Raw genomic sequence first — 25,166 nt, forward strand, 5'->3', positions numbered from 1 at the left:
ATTATATATTAAGAAAAAGGAGGTTAAAAAATCGTTCTCTGTGGGGGCTGCAGGCCTGTAAAAACTCAACCCAATCTGAAGGGCAGGGGTTTGTTAGAGTTTTGGTCCTGCTCTCACCCACACACATTGTATACTTGCACCTCTCTGTCTCTCAAGTTCCAAGGGAATCACCTCATCTATTTATTGTCCCACATGCCATCATTCTGACACGATCACGTAACGCCAGTGTGCGTCCACGTTCCTCGTTAGTTTGCGCTTGCTGGATGCACATGCGCACCGTTATGTGTTTACGTATCCGGTTAGCTTAGCGGTTAGCCGTTCATTGCAGCTCTGCTGGTCTCACCGTAGAATTTGAAGACGGCTGAGAGTCGCAAGAAACAAACCGCGTTCATGTTTATGAGCAGAAGACGAAGGCCTCAGTAGAAAGAAATAAGATCAGAGTGGATTTGGGAGATTTTTTCCCCGCGATCCTCCCGAAGAGCAAGGTAAGACGGTCTTGTAAATGCGCAGTTAATCAAGAAGGGACTTGGGGAAACATCCAGAAAAATCCTCGACCCTAGCTTTAAGGTTGGTCCTTTTTTTCCTCCAGCAAAAGCCTCGAGAAGTTATAATTTTGTAAATAAATTACCATTTTTTTCTTTCGCTGCACCATTCCCTCCTGTCTGCTTGTTGTTGTCTGACTGCCGTCCGTTTGCATCAGGTGTGATGACATCAGCCGGAGCGTCTGAGCTAACGGGGCTGTGACTTTTAAAGACAGGTACGATGAATCAAACTGATTGGATGAAGAACGACACAAAAAGCACTGATTGGCCACGGGAGCTGCGCCCTGAGGAGACTATTTAGGTAACCAATTAGAGACCAGCACAAAGTCACATGGAAGCTAACAGCTAGACCGCGTACATACACACCCATGTGGACGGCGCCCCTCGCCATTAAAACGTGTGAATTGGGAATTGCTTAAAAATGGTTAAAAAGTTAGACACATTTTATGAGTGAACAGATATAATTACTTTTTATTCTGTAATTTCTGTTTAAATTACACTTCTTTTCCTGCAGTTTTGACATTGGCGACTCCCCAGCGCCCCCTTATTGACAAGTCGCAGCTGCCAGCATGATTAACATTTAGGAGCGGCCAGCCCAATCCCTCAACCTAAATTGTGTAGAAAACCCACGAGGCATGAAACATGTGGAGACTTCAGCGATAAAAGCAGAGGAGAATCTAGTCTAATCCTCCAGGGCTGGAACATCGGTTTGCTTGAGCCAGAAGATGGTCGACTCCATGAAAAACAAATGTTAACACTTGTTATAAAGCTAAAAAAAAAAGAAGTCAGCTCAGCGATTCACACAAAAGCACTGTAAATATTTGAGTTTGTAAAGTTTACTTTTAAAATAGTTACTTTTCTTCACTTTCTGTGGGGTGAGAACAAATGTGATAATTCTTTCAGGGTTTTTTTTTTTTGCCATGGAAATAAACGATATAAGGGTGTTGAGCTTTGATCACTTTTTTAAACTCATTACTTTGAACACAACTGCACACACACACACACACACACACACACACACACACGGACACACACAGTACTGGTTTGTTACTGGTTTGTAGAAATACCTGAACTTGATTTTCCCTCTCCACCTGTGTCTTGAGACTGGGAGCAGGGTGTTGGTGGCGTGAAGTTGGCCTCAGGGAGGCTGATCTCCAGGGATGGGAAGCATGAAGGTGACGGGGGTAACAGAGTACTGTTGGGGCTGCTGATGTCGCCCTCGCCCACCAGGGTCAGGTCGGCGTGGGCGTCCTCCTCCACCGTGCGGAGGCTCGGTCGGCAGTCGGAGGGCCGGGGGATGGGGGAGAGGTGGGTGCCGAACGTGGAGTGGCGGGGAGGGGGCAGCAGGCACCTCCTGGCCGCCGAGTGTCCGTTGGCGCTGGAGCTGAGGGAAGAGTCCAGGCTCTCTGAGCGCAGAGCAGACGTGAGGGATCCCCGAGGGGGCACGCCGTTCTCTCGGCTCTGCTTCAGGGAGGCCGGGGTGGAGCAGGCCAGATTGGAGGAGGCGGAGCAGGAGGAGGTGGGCGGAGTCAGGCGCAGGAAGTCTGGAAGCACCAGGTCTTCTTTGCTCAGGAGTCCGCGCTGGTCGTTGGCTCGGGCGCTCTGAGCTCGGGTTAGCAGTTCAAAGAATTCTAGAAAAAAAAAAAAAAACATCACATTTTCCTTTATTTGACCTTTTTTTTAGCAGATAAGAGAAACATTAGCTGGCCTCCAAAAGCACCAAAGCCACCTCCCACCACACACACAGATCCTGATCGGTTAGTCCAGAGGCAAAGCAAAGCACAGAAACCCACCAAAAAGGTTTAAAAAAGAAGACTAGAGAAATCAAGAGAAGGGGGGCATTTACCTTCAGCTTCATCTATATTAATCTTTTTCTGTTTTCTCTTTTCCCCTGGGAGTGCTGAGGCTGGTCCACTCGCTCTCACAGAAATGTCCTTTGGTGATGACCTCTCATCTCCCTGCAGATGCAACAATAACAATGCACTCTGTTAGGGGATGGAGGGATGGGCTGGGGTAGGGAAGGTGTGGCTGCGAGAGGGAAGCTAAGCATGAGCTGCTGGGCACTTTACTGAGCAGAGTCCAGATTTACAGAGACCCCTGTTCAAAGACAAATCTCCCCCATCTCAGGGCTTTTGTGTCTCTACTGGTCTAGACTGGGTCGTTTCTAGGTTGTTCTTTAAAGCGGGGGTAATGTGAATGACCGAGTCAGCAGCAGGTCGAGTTGGAGTGAAGAATACACAAAAACTGACAGATTAACACGAAGGGAGCGTTAATTAAAAGGCCAATTTTGGAAACTATGAAGTAAATAATGAGTGTTGCAGAAGCAGCGCAGCAATAGAGGAGGACAAAACGACACCACCCCAGGGCCCTCGTCACTAGACATGTGGAAGGGTAAGATGTGTTGGTGGTACTCACTGCGGCAGAAAAACTCCTGGTTGGAGGGTGGCCCTTTAGGGAGGAAGACTTGGATTTTTCTGTTTGACAAAGAGAGAAAGAGAGAGAGAGGACACAGTGAATTCCTCCAGGAGATCGATTTAGTAAAACATGAGTTGATGCAGTGCCTTGCTTGGACTTTCTAACGTTTTCTCTCATCGCAGTGGGATAAAACGGTTTTACAAACGGAAATCGTAAAAAGTGTGACACACATAGGAGGCGTGGCCTTCTTTAGTCTGACACCCAAAAATATAATCCAGGGAAAATGACTCTCTCATAATGGAGATCCGCAACTTTTGCTCCACAATCAGCTTTAATGGAAAAGTGGCATTATCATATAAGAAGCACCTTCTAAATGTTACGGTTTGCCTCAAGCTAAGAAGAGGATTGGCCAAAGAAGGTGCAGATGAGACCAAAAGTGAATTTTATGTCCAGCATCATACCGTGGGATACTTTCTTCAGTGAATCTACGTCACACTTTTTAGAAAGACGAAAACCAAGCAAATACTGCAAGCATTTTTTTCAGATGTGCTTTGTGTTCCTCTATCAGCCAAAATCCCAGTAAAATAGTTTGTGTCAAAAATATGAAAGGGACCTTTGCAAGGCACTGTGATGTGTGCTCAGAATAGGACAATTTGAAAATGAAAATCGGACAATTTGGAAACATTTGAAGGGGAAACTTGTGTCCGGTGCGTTTACCTTTGCCTGAACAGGGGTCTGCCCGCTCCAGCACGACTCGCAGCCCGTCCAGACTCGATATGGGCGCGCCCAGGTCCAGCGGCTCGGTCTCTCCGCTCTAATGCCAAACGCAGCGTGTTAGTGCCTTCACCTGTTGCTCCGTAAATACCTCGCAGAATGTGGCCGATATTTGTGGCCCCGTGAGCCTGTGCCTAATTTATAAGCCCTCCTTCAGCTTCGGTCTACTGTATAATGCAGTCGTAATGCCTGGAAAGCCGCAGGACTAAAATAAACCTGACAGGGGTTAAGGGGAGGGCCAAAGAGTCGGCGTGTTTGAGGGGTGTCGTCATTCTTAATTATAGCCCTGCTCCTCCATCTTCACATGCTGGGCTGAGTCAGAGCTCTAACCACGGTGTACAGATGGAAAAGGATGTGGTCGTCTCCCTGCCCCCCCTGACCATGATACTCCACCCTCGCTTCACTGGCTGCTCTGTCTCAGTGCACAGGAGCTTGAACGACATTAAAGCGTCGCAGCCACCGGAGATAACTTACTATTTTGGCCACGAGATCGCTGAGATTCAGGCCGTATTTGGCCACCACGGGACGGAGGACCTCTGTGACCGGCTTTGTAGGTTTGGCTTTAAGACCCACGGAGCGATTGATAGGCACCAGGTCCAACCTAAGAGCCAACAAATGGCAGGAGTTACTGAGGGGAAACAGTTAAAGCGGCGATAAAACAGATAGAGGAGAGAAAGTTACCGGAACAAGGTGCGCTTCTCCATTCTTAGGTCTCGTGAACAGAGCGTCATGCAGTCTTGGTCCAACACCAAAGGCTGCAGGAAACAAAAAGCAAAACATCATATATTGGATTAGATTCCTGCCATATCTGTCTAATCTCATTAGAGCGGGCTTATCCATCTTAATAAATTAAAGAAACTCTTTCCTAACCTTCTCCCCTCCCACAAGGAAAAGATCCACAGCCGCGATGTTGACACAGATGTTGCGACACAGGTCTTGGAGGACCTCTCGGATGGAGGCGCCGTGCCGCAGAGTGATGGAGGAGCAGGAGCCGTCGGGCAGCAGCACGCTACAGTGTCTGGCCGAGCGTTCCCACGCTCCCACTGAGTGTCGATTGTCAGACTGAGGCCACAGGATTCACAAAAACAGGCAATTTAACGCTCACCTTTGTTTATATTGCTCAGGGTAAAAAGTGCGTGGGCTTATCAAGGCATGATTTCTAGTCTATTATGATGAATTCACCGGGCTTTGTCCTATGTGTTTCCATGGTGATGTGACCAGCGGGAACCTACCTCCATTTTGGCAGCAGACACAGAATTGGGGATCTCCAGACTGGCGCTGGACGACAGGGAACCCTGAGACTCTCTCCGACCGTTGCTGCCCCAGAAGTCTGACGAGGAGCACAGCAAAGATTCGTCATGGTGCTTAACATCAGAATTTACCCTTAAAACCACATTTTCACATAAAGTGTGTAATAGGACACTTAACCTTTTATTCTGATTGGCTGACATTTTATCAGACTAAATGTTTCCTGTTTCAGGCCACTTAGGATTCATACATTTATTTCTACTTGCTAAATGGAAGAATAATAACAACTTTATTTGGAAACCTCAACTGATGGGATCAACGACTCTTAGGCTTCTGATGTAGATGTATTTTAGGGCAACACCTCAAACACACTGTCTCGTTGTGAAATTTTATTATTTTTTTTAAGAAATTGGTCAAGATATAAGGGGAGAGAACTGTGGACGTCCACAAGTCTGGTTCATCCATGATTGCCATTTCCAGATGCCTGAAGACGTCACTTTCATCTGTTCAAAGAATTATGTGCAGGCATAAACAGCATGGAAATACCCAGCCATCACACGGTTCAGGAAGGAGACGGCTTCACAGAACAAAAGCAAAACGCCGTGTTAGGATTCTGGCTGAAGCAGCCAAGAGTGTTACTATGCAACAAAGTGAATTCTGGGCCTACATGAGCTGAAAGGCCATTCAGCGATGAAGAAGTCATTATGTCAGAAATGAAAGAGGACATGCCCTGTTATCTGATGAAACTAAAACTGAACAGTTTGGCCTTAATAATCTTTGCTATATTTGAATTAAAAAGGGGGAACCTAACAATCCTGGCGTGAGGGTGGCAGCATCATGCAGGAGGGACTGGTAAATATCACAAAACTGACCCAAACACGAGGGAAAGAACATTATGTGGGAATAAACTGTGAGAAACCTGTTGAGGGATGCTGCAAATAACTGACCCGAATCATACAGTTTACAAAATAACTCATCCAAATGCTTCATACCAAAATAATTTTGGTAATCCTTCAACTGTTTCAAAAGTATGTGGAAGGGTAACTATAATTTGGAAGTGCTACATTGACAAATATGAATATCTTTACGAAGTGTGAGTTGACCTAAACTGTATTCAGATAGAAAGATAGATATTTTTGCATTCTAGTGTTACTTTAAGCCAATTGGAAACCTTTGAAATGAAATGAAATATATAATAAGGTACCAAACTAACAAAAACAAGATGGTTTTTTTTTCTTCAAAAGACCATGGTTATATTTGCCTTTTTTAAGGTAGAATCATGAGTGGTGTGTTAAAATCTCCACGTTTCTGCCTTTCTTCTACTAGTATTTGTAACCGCAATGCAAAAGTAATCACACCTGTTGAAACATTTGACTTTCTGTCACTTTACAACCGTCACTTTAACATATTTTATAGGGATTTTATGTGAAAGACCAACAGAAAGTAGAACCTACTTTTAAAAGTGGGGGGAAAATTATAGTTTAAGTTATTTTTACCTAAAAAAGGCTTGAAAATTGATGTTCACATATAACCTAAACTATTGTGCAAAGAGGATAAAGCATAAGATTCAATCTTTGCAAGTGCTGCACACTGGTTTAAAAAAGGTATTGTCTCTGCTGCTGTACTTTTAGATTTTTATTTCTAGATCAATTTTGATACCCAATTATTTTCTTTCCACTTCACACAGTTGTGCTACTTTAAGTCATTCAAATACATCCCAATAAAATATTTTGAATTTAATGGGATAAAATGTGACAAAGATCTGAGGGTATGAATAGTTTTTCTTACTTACCTGTAGCTAGGGCTAATTTAACATAATTTCCACTGCATAAAACAATGTTTAAGGCAATCAGAGCACAACAGTCCTCAATTCTAACCTAGATTTACGTCTCCAATTTCTTTCTTCTTTGGACCCTTCCCAAAGCTCCTGTTGCGGGACCAGGAGAAGAAGATGCCGCGCTTTTTATCTGCGGTCTCTTCCTTAGTGTCTTCCGTTAGTGACTTCCCTGATCTCTGCTTTCTAATGTCCTGTGTGCGGCAAAAACAAAAATCTGTATTACCGTTCAGTCTGGAGCCAGCGATGCTAAAAAGGCCAAACGTGCGGTTAAAGCATGGTTTCATGAAAGTGATACCTTTTTGGGAGTGGAGAGGGTGGAGCGGTCGGAGCTGGCGCTGTGTTTGGAGGGCGCGGGGCTGCAGGGGATCTGGTAGGGGTCCGGCAGGGGTTGACCATCCTCTTCAGCGCGCAGACACTCCAGGTAGAGGGAGGACTTTAGGAAACGCGAGTAGCTGTCGAACTTCATTAGGTTAAAGATCTGTGGACATATTGAAAACGGAGTGAAATTCTCCATTTGGAGCCTAAATAAAGTCCAGAGTCTAAAGATAAAAAGAACCAGGAAGAAAGGCAGTCCCAGTAATGACATACAGCTCCAGCTGATGTTATGACAGAAGCCGTAACCGTTCACATGTGATCATGCTAATCTGCAAGCTGAAAATACACAGATCTTTGACTGCATGTCTATGGCTCCCTGTGTGTATACTGTGTGTTGAATTCTCTGTGGGTGTATGCCAGTTTGTGTTTATCTCTCTGGTAAAGCCTCTGAGCCTTTCTGTAAACAAACCCAGATGGCCACCAAAAAAAAAGGAAAAAAAAAACCCTCAATATGCTTGCACAAAGCAAACGGAGGCTAGAGGAGACCAAAACCCCCTTCTACACACAGAATCCCTCCTGTGTTACTGCTGTCCAGAGGATGCCTTCATTACCAGTGTGATTACCGGGCAGCAGAACTCTTCAAACAACGCGGACGGCATAAAAACGCTGAGGTGCCATTACCTGAAGCTGCTGGGTCTTGAACATTTCAGGCTGAGGCGAGGTCAGGACGTCGTCTGCCAGCTGGGCCTGGCTGTCGATGTTCACTGGCATGGTGGCCTTGCTGGACAGGAAGCTGTTGTAGATCTCCCCCGCTCTCTGGGACAGCTGCAGGAAAGAGGGATGGTGAGGTTAGCTGACCTAGACGGAAGGAACTGAATATGAACAGACAAAGGAAGGAAGGAAGGAAGGAAGGAAGGAAGGAAGGAAGGAAGGAAGGAAGGAAGGAAGGAAGGAAGGAAGGGAAGGGAGGAAGGAAGGAAGGAAGGAAGGAAGGAAGGAAGGAAGGAAGGAAGGAAGGAAGGAAGGAAGGAAGGAAGGAAGGAAGGAAGGAAGGAAGGAAGGAAGGAAAAAGGAAGGAAGGAAGAGTATGAAAAGAAGGAAGGAAGGAAGGAAGGAAGGAAGGAAGGAAGGAAGGAAGGAAGGAAGGAAGGAAGGAAGGAAGGAAGGAAGGAAGGAAGGAAGGAAGAAGGAAGGAAGGAAGGAAGGAAGGAAGGAAGGAAGGAAGGTTTACAACAATATCGGGGAGTAAAGATCTGGAAAGGAAAATGTTTTTCTATCTGCTATCTTTATTTCCAGACCTGGAAAACATGTAAAGCAAATTGCAGAGTTTGTCACACAACCCTGTTTAATGAAGCTCAACACACTGACCTGAATTGCCTGGTCGCTTATCTTTCCCATTTTGAAGAGCAGCTAAGAGAAAAGACTTTGTGTTGCATCACATTTATAGCCCAGGGAAACAGGAAGTTATGAATTACTTACTAAAAGTTCGCCCAGATGAGTTAGAAAAGTAAAGTATAAATCACAACACGCTTCAGTAACATTTGTTTTACAGGAATTTTTAAGGGAGTAAGTTGGACTTAGCTAAAAAAAAAAAAAAAAAACAGATCTTTCTTATCCTGTTACTTCTGTAAAAGATCTTTACCAAGAGGGCTGAGGACCCTGTGGGTCACAATCTTCTGAACTCCAAAGGCATTCCCATCAGATTATCACCTGGATAAGAAACAGCATCTGGTTTCATCTGTAGCTGTTCTTACCTGCTTTTTGTCTGTTGCCGGGACATGACTGAAGTATTCGCAGGCCTGCCAGAACAAGATATTCTCCTCGCTGAATTCTTTCTTGAGAAATTCCTGTGGAAGCACACCAGAGGTTTTTATATAACGTGACGCAGCCGATTGTTTTGCTGTCTTACCCAGAGCTGTTGCTGGTGAGACCATTAGCGAGGGCAGAAATTACTGGGTGCAATGTAAGAAGACTGGTGCGCTGCGAGTGTGGGCGCAGGATGGCGTGGGCGAGAGAGAGGCTGATTAGTGCGGAGGGAGGTGGATCTCTGAAGCCAGCACTTAGTGCCGAGCTTTCTGAAGGTGTTATGGGCCAGATTCAATGAAACATCTTTAGTGTGGGAGGACAGAGTACAGTACAACAAAGGTGTCTCTGCTTAAAAGGATGACTCTTGACAAACTGTTCTGAACTGGAACCATTTGTAAAAAAAAAAAAAAAAAAAACAGCACACAGTTATCGCATGACTAAGGGGGCATATACACAACTGTTCACCCTGACCCCGCCCACTTTTCAAGTCAAACCAAGTTTCTTCATGTAGTGAGCCTCATTTAGCAACCGCTAACCCCGAGGCATAAATTCAGAATTAAAAACAATTCCTCCAAGAGATTGTGGCGTTAGCCTATATTGACAAAATTCAGATTTGCCTCTACAAAGAACAAAAGAGTAAATAAATACATTATTTATGTAGCAGTGCTTCCTTGCACTGCTGTTTCATAGCCTAATCTGTCCCAGACTCGGTCAGACACAAACCTTCTGCCGACTTACCGAGAAGTAGCGCACCCCCACAGGGTCCTGGAGGAGGCGCTCAAAGCAGGTGGACCAGCCAGCCACCCGCTGCTCCGAGGAACCTCGGTACCTGCTGGCTCCCGGGAGACTCCCATTGCTGTTCAGGCTGCTGTGGCTGCAGCAGCCCTGCAGCTGGATTCCACTGTAGTCTGCAAAGAGCCAAATGGGGGAACTCAAGAATTTGCGTTTGTCTAAAACCTTCTTAGTGTTGTTCGTTATATGGTGCTAAGAAAAGATCAACGTATTTAGTCTACAAAACATGTAACTCTTTCGCTTTTTAATTCATTCTCTTCCAGACTCGTAGTCACAGCAGCACCCTGTACAAACATTTGCATCCTTGGTTAAAAGGTGTTAAAAGCCCTAAAGTCAAATCTTTATAGCATTAGCATAACTCCTGGCTGTCAATTTTAGAATAGACAGCAAGCTGAACCAATAGTTCAGGAAACTATTGTTTTTTTTTTAACATCAGTCACAAAATATTTCTAGAAAATTAATTAAGGATGCATGATATTAGAAAAAAAAATTTGCAAAGCTATTACAGATAATAGGGATAACAATGACTCATTTTATTGAAATGGTCAAAATTAGTGCTGGTGTGCAGAATTTGCATGCATGGCATTTGAAATACAATTTCCTACCAAAACTGTCACTCGGGCATGAAGAACATTTAGTTGTGAGTCACAAAAGCAGCGTGGTCTGCTGCTTGTTGGGGTACTACTTTATAACTACTATACTACTATTACAAGATGCTACGGTACTTTTCTTTCCTTGTTTTCAAACAGTAAAAGAGCGCGCTAATATGTGTCTGACTAATTTAACAGTCAGAGGGGGGTTATATATGGCTTACACATACAACTTTCTATATGTCTGATGTACGGCAGCCATATTGAATATAAATGACGTGGCTGCTTGGAGACCTTAAACCTCCCCAGCCAGAATTCGGATTTCAAGGGGTGTTTTTGTTGTATTGCCGACCGCGTGCGGCGTTAGAGAATCTGACATCTGAGTACAAACAGAACGCACCATGAATGGGACCAGAGGAAGTGGCCTGTTTCCCTCAGCCACTCTTTAAAATGGGCACCATACATGCCTTTCAAGTAAAGCAGGTATGTACTGAGGGCTAGGGCTCATGAGTCAGGAAATGGCAAACACTTCAGTAATAAACAATATATATAAGCAACTGGAACTGTGAGAAACAAGGCTGGATGAGGACTATTATGGACTGTTATGAGGATGGTAAAAACCATATCTCTAAAATGGACTGCAGCAAAAAGTGGCATTTTGGGGTAAACCAGTCATAGCAACCACTCGTTTTAAGGCTTTTGTTCAAATGTCTATGATGCAATTGTGAAGGCTACAGTGTGATTCTCACATTTCTGACTGATATCTTAAATAGTAAACACTGATGTTTGCTGTTTCCGTCCTACTGGTGTTTTAGTGAGTGGTATAGTGGAGAATTTGAAGTAAAAGAAACAGCAGATGTTGCTGTAAGGGACGGAGAACAAAGACGAGCGTCATAAAAGGAAAGGAAAAGCTAATGGCTGGGGGGGTTTGGCTGATTACAGGGACACAAGGAGTGAGAGTGGGCAACTATTTAGAAGCTGGTGGGCGACTAAAGTAGCACCTTAGACTGAGCAGTACCTGCTATCATGACGGCAGATGGCCACTTTAGAGCTGTGGGCAGACCAAACAAGGGGTGGTCAGTGAAAACAAAGAGGTCGCAGCAGAGCTGGATACAGATGCACGGTCGTTTTCATTGTGAGCGGTTAACTGGTCGCCATGGACAACAAGAATTAAGGTCATCCCTGCTCTCAAATACTCGTTTGTTAGTTGACTATTTGTGCAGTGCAGATATGCCTGTCTTCATGCTGCTGCACGCATGAGTGGGAAGGATTTACAAACAGGTGCAAATATATATATATAAAAAAAAAACACCATAAATAGTAGCTGAGATGGGAGAATATGACTAAGACCTCAGGGTGACCTTTTAAACCCTCTATGTCTTTTAGTTCCTTTTGACTCACTGGGTGTGTTTTCAAAATTATACACATCAACTTGGTGAGTGTTTATTTATTTCAACACCATTAAACAATCAGTTAGTCTGTATTACTGGGAGTGGATGTTTAAATATAGCAGATTAATTCCCAAACATGTAGTAGAAAGACGTCAAACCCCTGTGACTTTGCAATTAAGACAATACCTCCTCAGGGAAGTGGAGGACTACGCTAACCAGTCAGGAAGCTCCTGTTTTGGCTGATTTTAGCAGTTTAAACCAAACTTTAAACTAAAAACGTTAAAATCCATGTCATTCAAGACCATATGAGTGTATTTGATAGATGCACAGAGAAAACCCCTGGTGCCCGGAAGATTCTCTCTTTTACTGATCATTAAACGTACCATGCTAGATGTTACCGGGTTGTGCTGCTGACAACAACCGCGTTTGGTGAGAAGGTCACAAAATTAGCTATTTCCACAGTCAGTAAGGTGATTTACATAAAATAAAACAAAGAACAAAGTTTGCCAGAAACTAGTTAAAAGAAATCTGAGTTTTTATAACATGACAAATCATGCTGCAGGAGAGAAAAGCTTTTAACAAACAGGAAGCTTGAACCAAGCGCTGCTGTGTTTCATCCTTTGAGGTTTCAGCCTCTGTCGGTACTGGATTAGGAAATGTTTCCAGGATTTTGAAAAATCTTGGAGTTAACCTAATGATTCACTTTCTCTAGGATATACTCAGTGAGACTACTTGTTTTTGTAAAGCTAACGTCACTAATTGCTAATATACAGTAAAAAAAAAAAAACATTAACTGTGCTTTTAACCCGAGCTTTGCTGTGTGGAGCATAGAGTGATACAGAGCTGACCTGCCAGTCAGCTGGCTGAAAGAAAACTACTATGATTTCCCCGCACTTACTGAGAAAACAAGTTTAACTGCTTGGAAAATTTACAGCCACAATATGTGATAACTGATAGAGCTCAGCTCGTTACTCTGATTAATGTAACACTGTTATTAAACAACAGCTACAAGATGATTGGCAGGCTGTGTTTAAGTCGTGTTACACTATTTCTTTGTGTGAACACCGATACTGTGGTATTTTTACTCGAGGATACTGTACTGTGAGAATCTCATTGTGCCCCGTGCCTTATTCCATGGATATCGACATTTTTAGTTTGACCCTTCTTTTAAATAATGAAAATACACCAAAACATCTAAGCAGCTGATAGCCTTCCACCACTCTATTTCTTTACTTTTGTATAATTTTGCTGCGATATCACATCTGTCTGACAATAACCATACAGATCCTCTCTTAGGAGAACCCAAACTATGGCTTTAATTCAACAGAACCAATAGTTTACCACACTGCTCAGCTAATGAGGTAGCTGATCCACATCAGCACCCAGGTGAACGCCGTGCTGCGGACTTGTGATCGTTACCAAACGCGCTGTAAAAAAAAAGGGACGACCAGAGACAGCATGGCCGCTAACCCGACACGAACCCCAAACACCCTTAACAAACATTCTTTGTTAATGAGGCATGCCGCCTACAGTGAACACATCATAATCACACACAGAGGCCAGTTTATCATTTAGTTCTGCGCAAATGATCAAAACACTGCGTGCCGGCCAAGTCGGAGGAGTTCTACTGTGTCAGCGAAGAGAAAAGGTATTTAGATGTAATAGATAAATTGTACTCACCGCCATCTGATGAAGTAGCAGACTGAAAGAGAACAAAGAGAGACATGAATGAGAGGCTGCCCTCATGACCTGCAGTGCTGAGAAAAGAGACTGAAGACCGATCGGCGGGTTGGAGTTTCTTCGGGCATCACAGCCGGCTCCGCTGAGGTGTGTCTCCCTAGTTAGTTTTCTGAGAGTGTGAGTCTGTAACTTCTACCAGACGCTAATTTTTTTTTAATGTGGGTGGACCTTTGGCCTCCATGACACACACACACACATGTCTGTTCACACCTCCCCACCAGTACCCACCCTTTTCTCTCTCCCTCTGAAACACACACACACACATCCCTGATTGTGTGCATTCCTGCTCTCACCGCAGTCACAACGACAAGGACTCATCATGGCTGTCGACTTGAGAGGCCATCAGTGGTCCTCTTTTCACTTGCTAATGCGGGGAATGAGTGGCCCATGTCCCAGAGCAACGGCACAACAAGGTAGCCATGGCAGCGACATGTCGGATCCTCCATAAGTATTTAGCAAAAACTGTTTTGAAAACATCCAAACGACAATGTTTGTCCCATTTCTCATATGTAGAAGTTTGTCTAGATCGGGTTTATGTATTTTCTGGGACCGTCAGCGTTGTGTAACTGAAGTCGCTTTCACGCGGCAGTGGAGGTGTTATTCCTACATCAAAGTATTCCAGCAAAAAAAAAAGGCTCTCTGCAGAAATCACACCTTCACACATTCGCAGCCCGTCAAGAATTGGGGATTAGGCTTCCGAGCTGCCAGTTCTGAGTATTTCTGTATTGTTATTAATATCACACATGTAGATACTTGTAATGTGAAGAGAGGGAAAGAAAAAGCGTGACGCATCGGCTCTCAACGGTAAATGTTGCAAAATAAAGCAGCTCTGATGGAAATCTTTCTACTTCCTGCAGAACCGTTGGCGGTGAAAAACAAGACTTAAGAGAGGAAATCAACTCTGGCTTTACTATATCCTAAAGACAAAGGACAATGTTAACTTGACGTTCTACTCACTTATGTAATCATTTTTTTTTTTGTGTGTAACGCAAGCTGAGAGAGATTTTAAGCCCAAACCGTCAAGCTGTTTTCACCATTATATTTAAATGCTGGGAAAAATATCCTGGGATCCCGTCCAAGAACGCTCGCAAAAGATCGGTGCGTTGGAGGAAGCAATCTGAAAAGGAGAGACTATTTCCAGAGGAGTATTTTCTGATCTGCCACTTAAAAGTGAGAATATGCAAAGCGGAGAAAATGCATAAACGAGGCTTTTCTTTTACAGGCTTTGCGACGCATGCAGATGTTTAGCCTTTGAATAACAATTAAGAGCCTGGGATGCTAAAGGAGAAGCAAAGCAAGAGCCAGCGGAGGTAATTGGACAGTTAAACGCTAAAATCATTTCACATGAACTTCTCTGCAGACCCGACCGGTCATCTGAAAGCGCACAAGGGGGCACGCCGTTCTGTTCTATTCCAGGACCGGCCACATGTGAAACCTCAATCAGACGCAGAGCACCGGACCACTAATTGCGTGTCATGGCCTCTTTTACAACCCTGCTGCTGAATCTGCCCCTTCAATCGTCAACACCCAAAAAACTTTTTTTTTTTTTTTTTCTGTGGTGGCTAAGCATGTGTTCGGTAATCACAGGAGGGCATGACCAACATGAAGGAGCTGAAACAGAAGAAAGAAACAGAAAGAAGAGAGAGAGCGAGAGAGAGAGAGAACTGCATCTGTGTGTCCCTCTGGGTCTAAAAATGGCAAAACCTCAAACGTTAAATCCACACGGGCAGAGTTCACTCTGGAGAACAGGGCAGACATGTCACACAGTGTGACGTCAATTTTGGCCGAACGCAAGGTCCCCGGGCTAACCGCCGAAATGGTGAGGTGGCGTATTAGCTGTTAGAAGTGCCTCAAGGATCAAGGGCTGTACCTATTACAAAACAAGCTATGGATGACAAATGTGATCAACAGCTATTTTGTGCAAGAGCACAGGTTGTTCAGAGAAGAGTGGGAGAGTTCTGGTTAATCACGATGCCCTGACACATTGAGTTGATGCAATGCCTCATCGTTTTAGCTGTACTCATGGCAGAGAGTTAAAACAGGGGATCGGGCAGCCGTCAGAAAATAAAGTTTAGCTTCAATTTAAACTCTACTAGCTCTTTGAGCAGCTTTGTTTCAATACTGCTGAAGATGTACATACAGGCATGTGGAAGATTGCTGGTACCCTTGCCAACTTCAAACTTTGTTTGGAATCTGTTTGATTGGACTTGATTGCCTTTCCTTTTTTAAAGACGACATGTGATGTAAATTTAGAAATAAACTTATCTGAATTGATTAATTTCTCCTGAAAAATCTGAAAGTGAAATCTAAAATATAGAAATTGTTTAATATATACCAGCATCCCTTTTAGTATGTGTTAGAGTGAACAAAAAGAATTGTGAAAATTATTATTTAATTTTTTTCAAAAGATAGGCTAAGGTATAGAGACTGACCAAGAATACGGCTGCTAATCAGGATCTGTTATTTTCCTACTTCATCAGCGTTGATTGGTGGTCAAAGACGCTAAAATCTAGTATTTTACTGATCATGCTAACTACAATACTGTTCACTGTGGATGTTGTTGCTGAAGGAAGACTTAAAGACTATTTTCAGCATAAGTGAGGTAGTCAGAGGGGAAAAAAAGGTTATTTAAATGGAAGCTGTATAATGTACATTGTATATCTGGAGCGTGTAACAAAAGTAATTTCCCCTGGGATTATTACAGTATGTCTGATTCTGTACATGTCTGCAAGTTACTTAGGCTGCAATATTCAGCAGGTAACAGGAAGGGTAAATGGAGTACAGCAAAGTTGGTCTGATTCATTATTTAGAGCTTTCAATCTCTGTCTATTATGGAACATGATTGACTTAGAAATGTTTGCAGCCATTTGGAAATCTCAGGGTTAGGTAATAATGTGCATTGTCTAATAAAACACCCAGAGACTGATGTTTTCATAATACTAGCAGCATATGCTTTAGGAAATTTGTAGTCATGTTTAAATAACTACCATTTTATTTCTATTTTAAGCTTTTAAAATAAAAATTACTTGCAAAAAGAAGATGCTAACCTGTTCCTCTAAAAGTAAAAGTATCTAAAAAAAACATATTTTCCAATGGAATGAGAATAAAATAGATCTAAAACTTACAGGGACTTTTAGTGCCAGTCTGTTGTGGAAATTCAATGCAATAATTCCATGAAAAAAACATATATAAAATTTGCCAAAACCTGCATTTGTTATTATTTCTATATCTGAAAACATTTGTTTAGTTTCATAATTTTTTAGCCAATCGTTGTGGAAAGACCAAATAACCACTTTAGGCCTCAGAGCCACAGACTGAAGATCTCTGCCCTAAAGAGACAGTTAATCTTTGCATATAGTCATGTTTCAAGCTGTTTAACCCCAATTAGTGTCTCATGTGCCCCCAAGCTTTTTAGCAGCTATTCATCCTATTTAAAGGGAATCAACATAGCACTGGGTTTTAATTGCTATGGTTCTGTGCAACATATTAAGCAGGGAAAGCAAAGGGGAAAGTTGTCTGAGGAGCTCAGAAAGACTATTGACATTAATGTCAAAATTAAATGTAGAGGATACTGAAGCAATCAGCATTTAATCCAGCATTCACATCTTGTGAAATGCAATTTAGGGCCGTTCAGAAGAATAGTGCAAATTATAGAAGCGACTATTCAAGCTGAACTCCAACATCAAGGCACATAACTGCCTGAAGAAGCCATAATGGGCTTCATGGAAAAAGACAAGGAGATCCGAGAACGATACAAAAAAGCTAGACTGAAATTTACACAAAAATTTTTTTTGAGCAACTTGGTAAGTGTCATCAGCTCTATTCAAACACTAAGCTCTTAAAATAAAATAAAAAAGCCCAAACCAATTGTAAAATATGGAAAGGGCTTTGATCTGTGTCTGCTTTGCTGCAACTGGCCAAAGGAACCTTCAACCTTTGCATGGCAAAGTCAGATCTCTGACTACAGAAGGTATCCTGGAATGAAATATAAGATAAGATAGGGCTTTATTGATCTCACAGTGGAGAAATTTACTCCATATACACCCGTCTATCAATAACATTAATCTTGGTTGCAGGTCCTTGGTCGCCCAACAGGTTAATGACCCACAATTGCAGCTAAAATCACTGGACAAGGACTGGGAAGGAAATACTAAACTTTTTAAACGGCCCTTCAAAAGCCCAGATCTTAATCCAACTGAACATAAAATAAGCAGAATATGAAGATGTCACACTTTAAACCTCAGACCATCTGGATTGTTTGCACAGTAGGAGTGGATACAATTTTTTTAAGGCTCCAGGTCAATTTGTCCCATTGCCAATTCATACCCTCATTTAGTACTTTGCCATTTAATTTCTTCCCACTGTAAACAAACCACTTTGTGTCTATTTATTTAAACCACTTTGTGTCATCATTTAAATATTTTCCTATATTATCTAGCTAATTAAATTACAATTCTCATTTGTAATTTAATGGTATACTATTTTCTAAGAGCTCTGTATTACACTCCATTTTCACTGATTGAGGTGCAGATCCCCATTTTTAAAGGATGTATAATCATTGTAGAACAGTTGCTCAAAAACATTTACGAAAGCGTTGACAATTTCTGTTTGTAGTGTTATGTTCTTAAAATTGTTACTGTTTGATTCATTGAAGAATGCAGTTTAAATATGTATTCCATTTTCAATTAAAACATCAAAATGTCATTTGTAATTTAATTTAATGGTATAATATTTTCTAAGAGCTCTGTATTACACTCCATTTTCACTGATTGAGGTGCATATCCCCATTTAGTCCCCCGATAAAGCCATAACAAGTCAACTTTAAGATATTAGTTGTTGGAATCATATAACATTTTCTTTCAGTAAACTACGAGTAATAATAATTGAAACTTAATTTAAATTGTCAGTTGTCAGAGGAGGTACAAAGCTTCTCATTGCAGGGAAGGAAGTCATGCATCGTAGGTGCAAAACTTCCCAAGTAGACAACACCAAAACTCTAAAGTACAAAAATCAAAATATCCAAGACCCCACTGTGAAGTCAAGAGATCACAGAATGGCAGTGATATTAACAGTAAGAAGATTTTCTATGTTGAATATGGTATAAACAAAAATGTTTTTTGAGTAGACCACATATATTTTTTTATGATTTAGTTTCCTTGCCCACAGGTCTCCTACAGTGTGGCTAAAGGGATGATCCACGTAGACAGTCCCCATTTGTCCATATGTTCTCTTCCACACTTGGCACTTCCAATAACAAACTCCTCAGTGTGGGTGGCTCTGCCGCATTTACATAAGACGGTGGTTTAACCGGCCAACCTCCCAGCCAGAATCGTCAGAGGTCAACTAAATGGATAACATAGATGCTCGATCTGAAAAGCATAACTTGGCTTTGCAGTTAGGAAAGGCTTTACTGTGGCACGACCTTCTGACCATCTACCCTGAATCATTAACGCACCACAAGGTGTAGTAATGTGGCACATCGCCCACAGACAAGAGTGGCAAAAAGCATGAAAGTAAACAAACTGTTGCGAAAACCTTGGAAAGGGAAAAGTACACAAATTGTTGAGAAAATCTTGGAAAAGTGCAGAAGCACCACTCCCTTACAGGGCATGTTAGATCTTTCAAAAGAGACTTCTATTAACTTTAAGACTTTGGGTTGTTTACCATTTTCACACACTTTGATGAACTAAGACATTTCAAACCTAAACTTTGACTCAAGTCGAGGCTGATTCCAACACGCCGCTAACAACCGCAGGTCCCTGCCGCTACAGACAGCTGTTTTTAGCTGAACAGAGAAAGAGACGAGCGACAGAGACGGAGATTAATGAGAAAAACAGCTGACTGAACAAAAGGAGTCTCCTCGCTTGAAGCTCCAGAGGAAGAGCCGGCTCAGTCGGAGAGCCTGCTGATTACTTACAGTGTTGAAGTTCCAGGTCCTCTTGAAGGAAAGTCTCTTTTTGAGACTCATTGTTCCCTGCTCTGTTACACTGGAGGCATACAGGCAGAACCTCTGTGTGTGTGTGTGTGTGTATGTGTGTGTATGTATGCGTGTGCATGTGCTAATGCATACCTGAACATTCCCCACCCAAAAACTCTGCAAACCATGTCTGTGCAAGTTGGAGAGAGGGGAAAAGAAAGGGAGGGTGAAAGAGGAAGAGACTTGACAAGGTATTGGACAAATAAGAGACGAGAAAGAAAAATCAGAACGAGGGGTGGTGGTGGTGGTGGGGGGCGCTTTCTAAGAGGGAATGAAAGCTTTTTTCTTTTTTTTTTTACTTTGCAGCTGTTGCCATGGCGACCCGCCGCACAATACACACAGTCTCTGTCAAAAGTGGCATGAATGAATCAGGAGAATTAACCCCCCATTTATTCCCCGGCTGCAAAATCCACACTCATTATTTAGAAAAAGCACAGTGGTCTGCCCCCGCCTGCTCCTTTGTTTCCAATCGGGCCGTTCTCCAAGGGAGAAGAAAACACTGAGTCAGTTTAAATTGAGACCATATGAATTTTTGTTTAATCTAAATGAAAGTTGGGTACGGCCACAGGCTGAACCCGAGCCTCGTTATCCCGCTGTCCTAGAGCTTCCTTCTCCCAATCCGAACGGCAGTTTTGTCAATTAGGGCTTTCGGCTTGCAGTTAAGCTCGTATAACAACAACATCTAAATATATACACATATTTATTCTGAAATAACTCATTCTCTCCACGGCCGGGCTCTGCCTCAGCATTTCAGGTCTGTGGTGCTGAAGATGAAACTCTTTGAACTTGTTGAACATGTAAAAACTGGACAGTGTATATAAGCAGCTTTGTCCCAACATCATTAGATTTTTTACCACCGTCTGGAAGCGTGGGAATTACTGGGCGCAGCTGCATTGATAGTTAGGAGCATGCGGCATCTTGTCGAGCTCAGGAGCGGTGTGAGTTGATGCGGGTAAACAGATTAGGAGTAAGAGAAAGGATACAGGAGGGAGCAAGGACAGAATGCATTGCTGTTAATAGTTTCTTTTGAGCATGAGTGGAAAATAAGGGCAACAAAAAGTACAATTACAATAAAATTATGTTTAAATAAAGATATCTGTTTTTAAAGGGGCTTTTTAATAATGGATTCCTTCCATTGCTAATTGAGTTCTTATGTCACTCACTGGTACAGTTACATCCATTAACCACTACTGCCTCTAAGGAGACAAAACTGTAACTTAGGTTTTAAGATGTATCTTCAAGGTGGTTAAAAAAAAAAACCCTAAATCTCAGAAAAGTCTTAATTTAAAAGAAGAAAAAAGTTTTACGGCCCATTTTTTGCAGCACCTTCTATCTATCATAAATTTGTGCTTTCTGCTCAGTGGATTCATTCAGACCAAAGCTCAGTTTCTGCTCATCCACATTTAATCGGACCCCCTGCTGAAAATGTGTGAAAAATTAGTGGCGAAACGATCGCACTCGCAAGATGAGAAGATACTCGATGTTGAGTTCAGGAGAACGAGACAAGATCGTAGCCGAATACAATTTTGATTAAGAATAGTTAAAAAGTAAGAATACCCTATTTTCACTTTTTACAAAGGGTGTTTTAAAGGATGTCCAATGATTGAAGAACAGTTGCTAAAAAAAGTTTTATGAAAGTGTTGACAATTTCTGTTTGTATTGTTATGTTCTTAAAATTTGATTAATTGAAGAATGCAGTTTAAATATGTATTCCATTTTTCAATAAAAATATCAAAATGTCCTGTTTTAAAATGGACAAATTGATAGAAACGTCCCTAGAATTAGGAATTCTCAAGTCTTAAGTCTCACAAACCTTGACCTCAAAATCCAATATGGCCACCTAGCACATTAAATATAATAAAAGCCAAAGTAAAAAGACATTCGGATAGTCTCTCATTAAATTATTCACACATTGTACTTAAAAACAATGTTTAATACACATGTTACAAATGTTTTAAAATAGAAAATGCTAATATTTACATTGTTTGCTTGCAAGCTAGCCTGATCACTGAACATTTCAATTGGCAAGGGCTTTTCCAACTCGAAAGCGGGACATGCTAAATTCTGGTTTAACTTTATTCACTAAATCAAAGTAAATGCATTTGTATTTACCTAGCAAAGAACTGATACAAAAATATCATCAGAGTAGTGTACCACTAAAGAGTCAAGTATCCTTTGGGGTACTTGTACCACAATTTGAGAACCTAGAGTGTGAAATCTTAAAAAGAAAAACACCTAAAATGTTAATCGTTGCAATTTCATAAATAAAACCAAAGTTGCATAATTCTCAAAGTATGTATTAAGTACATTTTGTTCTGTGTAAAATAATCACGTTTAATTTGAATTATCTAATATTTTTGACTTCTAACTGAGATGACCAAACACAAAGTCCAGATCTATTAAAATTGTGAAATAGCCCTTTAGTTTTGCACAGACAGGATGCTAACCTCAGTGTTGTTAGCAGCTATTTTAGTATTTTAATACTGCAAGATCTTTTGTCATGAACTCTCATGGCACAAGAGCAACACATATCTACCTTATAGAATGATATGTTCTCTGTCTTTCCCATTTTGAAAAGTGGCTGATTTTGAAATAGACCTCAGGCCAAGTATTTTTGATTTCTAATAAAAAGTTCATGCACACTTTGATCAACGCTAAGCTCATGTTTACCTCCATGTATTGTAAAGGAACTGTATATATATATATATATATATATATAAATTAAATACTTTTTTTCCTTTTCCCCTGATGAAATCTACTCAAATTAAAGTCCAGGTTTTCTGACTTTCTCAGGGGGATGCTGTTTATTTTAGCGGCTGAAACCATCTGCAAGGATACATCGGGTCATTTTCTAGCCGTCTACGTACAACCCTAAAATTTCTACCAGTTTGAACCATAATCCAATCCTATGAGACAATCTTTGATGTGTCCTACGATTGTCAGTGTTCACACTTTTGCAACATTTCAATGAGAGAAATGGACTGCAGACAGTTTGATGTGCATGTGTAAATCTGTGCTATCAATAGAACTGCATGTGTCTCTCCTCAGAGTCACGATTGGCTCGGGCCAGCGGGATTTCAGCTCAAAACGTATTAAAGTGCAAATGCTGTGGAGCCACAGTGTCATCCTGTGTACCTTTAAACGACACAGCAGCTTCAGCACAGAACCACCCACACAGTGATCGTCTCAGAGACCTTCCGCTTTGCTGCAAAACTAGCAGGCCAAGCAGAAATTGTCAAATCCGTTTTCGTTCTGATGTAGAGCACAATTTCTTGATAAATAGCACCACATTACACTGAAGATGAAGTTTTTTTTTTAAGCTCTTTTGCAAAAGGAATTTCACATTTAGACCTCTTCACTGGCACGCACACTGACATAACGATGCGGCGATAAAAGAGACGACTTCCTATTTTTATTTTTTTAAACGTAGACTCAGAACAGCCACTCCGCCTGACGCTTTGAGCAAAAAGATTTACTTTCAGCCCCCGCCGCCTCAAAAAAATGTGGCAAAGTTAAATTTACAAAGTCAATTAATGTGCATTTGACTGGCCCTAGTCCCAGCTGGAAGACTTTTTGTGAACTGCACTAGAACAGCCCCTGGTGCTCCAGGAAGCTCCGAGTCTAATGATCCCGCTGTGTACTTGAGGCGAGAGCGCAGAATTGTGACACAGCGAGGGAATGGAAATACTTTCATGTGAAGATAAAATCTGTCATGCAGTAATTAGCAGCTGTAGCCGGTTAGGGAGCTGAGTCATCAATAACTGTAGTAACATGAATCTACAGACGCGGAGCATCCCGTTTCAGCCCTGCAGGTCTGACTTTACCCTCTGACCTCCATCACACACAAAGCGGACTGCTGCAAGGTGATACGTCTGACGGCGGCAAACGGCGCCGCGGCACAATGCCTTCAGCAGAGCAACTTTCTAGTTCACCTCTCATTGCTTGTGACAGAACATACAAAGAGCGAGCGCAGAGCCTCTACTTGATTTAATCGATTTGTGAAACAATTCTAGACGGGGCTCATGGCATCAATAGTTGCTGCTTGTCACGGGACTTAATTGCATGGTAAGTGCTCCGCCAGGCAGGCTCGACGGCAAAAAGGGCTGAAAATAATCTAGGTTTGCTATCTGTGGAAGCAGGCAATCTAACCTCCTGAAAAAAAAGAAAAAAAAAAAAAGAAGAAAGAGTCAACTTCCTTTGGAGCGAGGAAGGGTGAGGGTGCGGTAACTGATAAAATGGAAGACACATTTCTTTCCAGCTCATGCGAGAAGCATGAGGAAGCGAAGGAAATGCAGAGGGTTGGGGACTTCTGACGTTTTCATGACAGTATTTAGCTATTCATGGACACCTATGAATCAAAGCGAATCTGATTTTAGAAGCTGTGGAGTAAGATGTGCCGTTTTCTTTAATCTAAGGGGAACCAAGCTTGATAAACAACTATATAAGAATACATCTGATAAGCCTAGCATACAATGCCTGGTAAAAGTGTTCATACCGCTTGAAGTTTTTTTTTTCTTAAATAAGATAAGATATGATAGGCTTTAGTGATCTCACAGTGGAGGAATTCACTTGTCACACATCGGCTTAATAAACAAATAATAACAATAATAATCCAAATAATGCATTTTATTTGGATTTTAGGTGATAGACCAACACAAAATGTAAAATAGAAAATTTACTCTGACCCAAGATTGGATGGCGAGCTTCGGTGAACATCAATATCCAATCTTCCCGTAAATTATGAATTGGATAAAGAGCTGGACTTTGACTAGGCCATTCTAACACATGAATATGCTTTAGTTTAGACTAACGCATTGCAGATCTGCTTGTGTGTTTGGAACTTGTCCCCGCCTCCACCCGGTGTAACAACTCAGAAAGGATAAGGATAGCTGGTGTGCTCATATAGTCCGTAGTTGCTGGAGTGGTAGTAGCTAGCGCCTGACGCCAGAGAGTTAGCTTAAAACTCCCCAATGTGTGGACAGTTAAACTAGAAGAAATATGCCTCAAATGGAGAAGAGGTCATCGAATGACGTCGTGGTGCAAGCTATTTATATAGGATTGGTGACACAGGCGTCGCAATCACCAGCCAATCGGGATTGGCGTAATGAGATAAATGCTCCTGAGGAATACGGCAAGGGGCGTATCCCATAGTGAGAGATCAAATTCATGCTAATCTGAGAACCGGGGTTACGCAAGTAACCCATAGTTGTCTTGCAGTATTGCCTGGTGTTCTGCCAGTAGGCTAAAAAGTCTAATTTCAGTCTCATCTGCCCACAGCATCTTCTTCCACATGTTTGCTGTGTCTTTTGAACAGGGATTCTTAGGGTTTTCAATTACATTTTCTCTTGTCACTCTTGTTCAAAATAATAAAAGTAAAATCCAGATTTGTGGAATGCATACGTGACATTTTCATATATTGTGCCACTTGAAGAGCTCTGCAGGTGCTCCAGAGTTTCCATGGACCTCTTGGCTGCTTCTCCATCGGTTTAGGTGCAGGCCCATGTTGTAGCAGATTTGCAGATGAGCCTCCCTTAGCCGTTCTTTTTTACTGACCTCTCTGCTTTGTTCCTTGGTCTTCATGATGCTGTTTGTTCACTGATGTTTTCCGACTAACCTCTGAGGGCTTTACAGAACGACTGCATACTGCATATAGATTAGATTACTCCAAAGTGGTCTGCTAATTACGTTTCTTCTGTAGGCGGTTTAATTTACGTGTATTCGAGTAAATAAATACTTATT

At 42.0% G+C, this 25,166-nt stretch overlaps 1 protein-coding gene and 1 long non-coding RNA gene across 2 annotated transcripts in view; one reads left to right on the top strand and one right to left on the bottom strand.

Annotated features, from left to right (window-relative positions):
* The window catches only part of rgs12a (regulator of G protein signaling 12a), a 59,486-nt gene that overhangs the window by 15,689 nt on the left and 18,631 nt on the right, over nt 1-25,166 (bottom strand). Inside the window, 16 exon segments of the mRNA XM_036146441.1 lie at nt 1,610-2,173; nt 2,389-2,500; nt 2,958-3,016; nt 3,675-3,771; nt 4,206-4,332; nt 4,413-4,486; nt 4,602-4,793; nt 4,964-5,061; nt 6,857-7,007; nt 7,112-7,294; nt 7,813-7,956; nt 8,500-8,541; nt 8,886-8,978; nt 9,676-9,845; nt 11,338-11,370; nt 13,391-13,412. Of these exon segments, the coding sequence (XP_036002334.1) occupies nt 1,610-2,173; nt 2,389-2,500; nt 2,958-3,016; nt 3,675-3,771; nt 4,206-4,332; nt 4,413-4,486; nt 4,602-4,793; nt 4,964-5,061; nt 6,857-7,007; nt 7,112-7,294; nt 7,813-7,956; nt 8,500-8,541; nt 8,886-8,978; nt 9,676-9,845; nt 11,338-11,370; nt 13,391-13,412 (2,161 nt within the window).
* LOC110369289 lies at nt 13,434-16,460 on the top strand. Its single transcript, XR_002428895.2, has 3 exons — nt 13,434-13,567; nt 13,749-13,863; nt 14,308-16,460. It is a non-coding gene; the product is annotated as an uncharacterized LOC110369289 (long non-coding RNA).

This window comes from Fundulus heteroclitus, chromosome 14, assembly GCF_011125445.2.
Source record: "Fundulus heteroclitus isolate FHET01 chromosome 14, MU-UCD_Fhet_4.1, whole genome shotgun sequence".
NCBI lineage: Eukaryota > Metazoa > Chordata > Actinopteri > Cyprinodontiformes > Fundulidae > Fundulus > Fundulus heteroclitus.